This window comes from Cannabis sativa, chromosome 4 (genome assembly GCF_029168945.1).
Source record: "Cannabis sativa cultivar Pink pepper isolate KNU-18-1 chromosome 4, ASM2916894v1, whole genome shotgun sequence".
In the NCBI taxonomy this organism is placed as follows: domain Eukaryota; kingdom Viridiplantae; phylum Streptophyta; class Magnoliopsida; order Rosales; family Cannabaceae; genus Cannabis; species Cannabis sativa.
The window spans coordinates 38176846-38180824 of record NC_083604.1 but is presented as its reverse complement, the minus strand read 5'-3'; the positions used below and the strand labels follow the sequence as shown (position 1 = coordinate 38180824).

Here is a 3979-nt window from a genome sequence, read left to right as displayed (position 1 = left end):
CTCGAATTATGTCCCCCACATTCAAATTGTAACCTTTCATAATTCCATAAACCCACTTAATCCTGTCAATCTGAGCATCAAAAAAATGTTTGTTCGGGAGCATCCTTGCACTAACGAAGTATAGCCATGCCTTGGCTGCCGGGTTGAGTTCACACCGATACAATTGATACGGTTCTCCATCAATTTCATGGAACTTAAGGCCAGGATACCCTAGAGTTTCGGCTATATCCACATAATTCAAACTCCTTGCCCGAAATTGCTGCTTCAAGGGTTGCTGTTCTACAGTGAAGGTTGGTAGCTCATAAAGAGCATGAATTGCAGCTGTGGAAGCAGGCACTTTAACCCCCCTAACTCTCACTTTGTCATCCTCTCTTTCTGGCCAGTTGGCTAAGAATTCTAAAGTTAAGGTTTGGTTGCTATGCCCAGTGACATCCACGAACTTAGTCCACTGCTTATTTAAGATTTGATCTCTAATGGACACAAATACAGTAGGAATGTTTGCAGTTTGGCTCAGGTTAACAATGTCTATCCCTCTATCTTCAATGAATGCCCTATCTTTGAATTTTAAAAACCGCTCTTGAGCATCCATATTGGTAAACCTAACTCTATCAAGACTAGAGCGACCCCTAGGTGGGTTGGATGATGAAGCTCCACCTAGTTCACTCACTCTTGATCTTTTAGGACCCATCTCACCCAAATTTTCTAACACTCAAGATTTTTAAAAATTTTGGCAGCACTACCCCTTAAAAATCCACTTCTCAGGAATTAACCCACTCACAAACAACCCCAATCCTACTCACAACAACTATATTGAACAATGTATTGAGCAAAAATCCCAAAAATTCAACAAAAATTCCAAAATTCTCCAACAATCCACAAATTTTTTTCAATAAAAATTGTATAGAGAGTCTTAGAATTATTACCTCAATGAGAATCCACCTTTAATCAACCTCCATTGTAGGAAAACTTGAAGTTCTTGAGAAGGAAGAAGATGAATAGTGGTTTTTGAAATTTGGGTGAGGTTTTAGGGATTTGGGGTTGATTTGAGAGGGAATGAGTGATTGATGAGAGGAATAATGGTTTAGAAGGATTTCGGATGAAGATTTATGGTAAGATTTGAAGGAAAAGGGTTTTGAATGAGATTAGATGAAGAATAGTGGTGTGGAAGAGGTATTCTCGGTGTGGAGGTTAGGGTTGAGAATGAGAGAGTTGTTTTTGAAATTATGTGGAAATTGCCCTTTATAAACACGTCTGAACTCCTCGCCGCGGCCAAAACATGACTCGCCGCGCCCAGATAAACCCAAAAAATAGGCCATTCTGTAACTCTGATATGGCCGCGGGGGCACTACCCCTCGCCGCGGCCAGATAAGCTCAAAAATTAGGCGTCTCTGTAAGACCCAAATGGTCGCGGCGGCACTACATCTGGCCGCGGCCACTAGGCTAAACCCCGAAAAAATAACTTTTTTTTTCTATAGAATACAAAAATAACAAGAAAACTAAAAATTATTTTACCAGTTTTCTAAACAAAACTAGAAAGAACAGAAAAAGAAAATAACAACTAAAACATGAAAGAGTTCAACTAAAACATAACGAAAACTTGGGTTGCCTCCCAATTAGCGTTGTCTTTATCATCGCACAGCTATACGTTGATCGAGTTCTTCATAGTGGCGCCAGAATCATGGCGGACTTGGCTTGATCAAATTGACCTCCCAAGTAGAGCTTTAACCGCTGCCCGTTAACTTTGAAAGTATTGGGGCCTTCACCTTTCAGTTCCACCGCTCCATAAGGAAATACTTTGACCACTGTAAATGGCCCTGACCACCTTGACTTTAATTTACCAGGAAACAACTTCAACCTTGAATTGAAAAGTAGAACTTGTTGCCCAGGTTGAAACTCCTTCCTGACTAAGTTTCGGTCATGCCACCTTTTAGTTCTCTCCTTGTAGATCTTAGCGTTCTCATAAGCCTCATTCTGACATTCCTCAAACTCATCCAACTGCAGTAATCTTTTCTGTCCAGCAGCCTTTAAATCCATGTTCAGAGTCTTCATTGCCCAGTACGCCTTGTGTTCTAATTCCACCGGTAGATGACAAGCCTTTCCAAACACCAACCGATATGATGACATCCCGATTGGCGTCTTGAACGCTGTTCTATAGGCTCACAGTGCGTCATCTAACTTTCTTGACCAATCTTTCCTTGATCTCTGCACCGTTTTGTCCAAAATCATCTTTATTTCCCGGTTAGAAATTTCAGCTTGGCCATTACTTTGCGGATGATAAGGTAGAGCAGTTCTATGACAAACACCATATCTTGAAAGGAGTGTTTCGAACTGTTTGTTGCAGAAGTGACTCCCTTCATCACTTATGATTGCTCGGGGAGTACCAAACCGAGTGAATATGTTCTTTTGAAGGAACCGAAGAACTGTTTTACCATCATTGGCTGGTGTTGCTGCAGCCTCCACCCACTTCGACACATAATCCACAGCTAATAGGATGTATAGATTATTAAAAGATGAAGGAGAAGGACCCATGAAGTCTATCCCCCACACATCAAACAATTCTACTTTTAAGATTCCTCTCAAAGGCATTTCGTTTCTCCTTGAGATGTTACCTGTACGCTGACAACGATCACATGCCTTCACAAAAGTACTAGCATCTTTGAAAAGTGTTGGCCAAAAGAATCCGCTCTGCAACACCTTGGCAGCTGTTCTTGTTCCACTGAAATGTCCCCCACACGGTAGAGCATGACAGTGATTGAGAATAGAGTACATCTCCTCTTCAGGCACACATCTTCGTATTATCTGATCTGCATAGTGCTTGTAGAGGATTGGCTCTTTCATGTAGTAATGTTTCACCTTAGAAAAGAACTTCTTCAATTGTTGACGAGAGAACTCAGGAGGAGTTATGTTGGCAGCCCAGAAGTTAACATAATCAGCATACCACGGTACCATTAGACTTTCCCTTACACTAAAGAGTTGTTCATCAGGAAATTGCTCATTTATCTGTACCTCTTTTGAATTCTGGCTCTCTTCCATCTCTAGCCTTGATAGATGATCTGCTACTAGATTTTCAGTGCCCTTCTTATCCTTGATCTCTATGTCGAATTCTTGGAGTAGAAGCACCCAACGAATCAATCGTGGCTTTGCATCCTTTTTAGTCATAAGGTATTTAATTGCAGAATGATCTGTATAGACTACAACCTTATTTCCAATAAGATAGGGGTGGAACTTATCACATGCAAACACAATTGCCAAATCTCTTTCTCCGTTGTGGCATAATTCAGTTGAGCATCATTCAGGGTTCTACTAGCATAGTAGATTGTGTGAAACACCCTGTCACCCTTTGACACAAGACCACTCCAATTGCATAGTCACTTTCATCACACATCAATTCGAAACGCAACTCCCAATTCGGTGAAGTAACTATTGGTGCTGAAATCAGTTTCTCTTTAAGAACTTGGAACGCCTTTAAACATTCATCTCCAAACTCGAAGGGTACACCATTAACAAGTAAACTGGACAATGGTTTAGAGATCTTTGAGAAGTCTTTAATGAATCGTCGATAGAAACCAGCACGGCCCAAGAAACTCCTTACTCCTTTCACAGAAACTGGGGGTGGCAAATTCTCTATTGTTGACACTTTAGCCTTGTCCACCTCGATCCCTGCTTGTGAAATTTTGTGTCCCAGAACTATCCCTTCTTTCACCATAAAGTGGCACTTCTCCCAATTTAGAACCAAGTTTGACTTTTCATATCTTATTAGCACCTTCTGCAGATTTTCTAGGCAATGATCGAATGAAGATCCAAAGACTGAAAAATCATCCATAAAAATCTCAATGCAAGATTCAATTAAGTCCGAAAAGATAGCCATCATACAACTTTGAAATGTTGCAGGAGCGTTGCATAACCCGAATGGCATTCTTCTAAAAGCAAAAGTACCATAAGGACATGTGAAAGTAGTCTTTTCCTGATCCTCCGGTGC

General features: G+C 40.9%; 1 protein-coding gene across 1 annotated transcript; it reads right to left on the bottom strand.

Annotated features, from left to right (window-relative positions):
- Positions 1-736: 736 nt before the first annotated feature.
- LOC133036915 (uncharacterized) lies at positions 737-2124 on the bottom strand. The gene is made up of 2 exons (XM_061113690.1): positions 1707-2124; positions 737-792 (listed from the first exon to the last, which is right to left on the bottom strand). The coding sequence occupies exons 1-2, from the start codon at positions 2122-2124 to the stop codon at positions 737-739; spliced, it is 474 nt and encodes a 157-aa protein (XP_060969673.1).
- Between the last annotated feature and the right edge of the window lie 1855 nt (positions 2125-3979).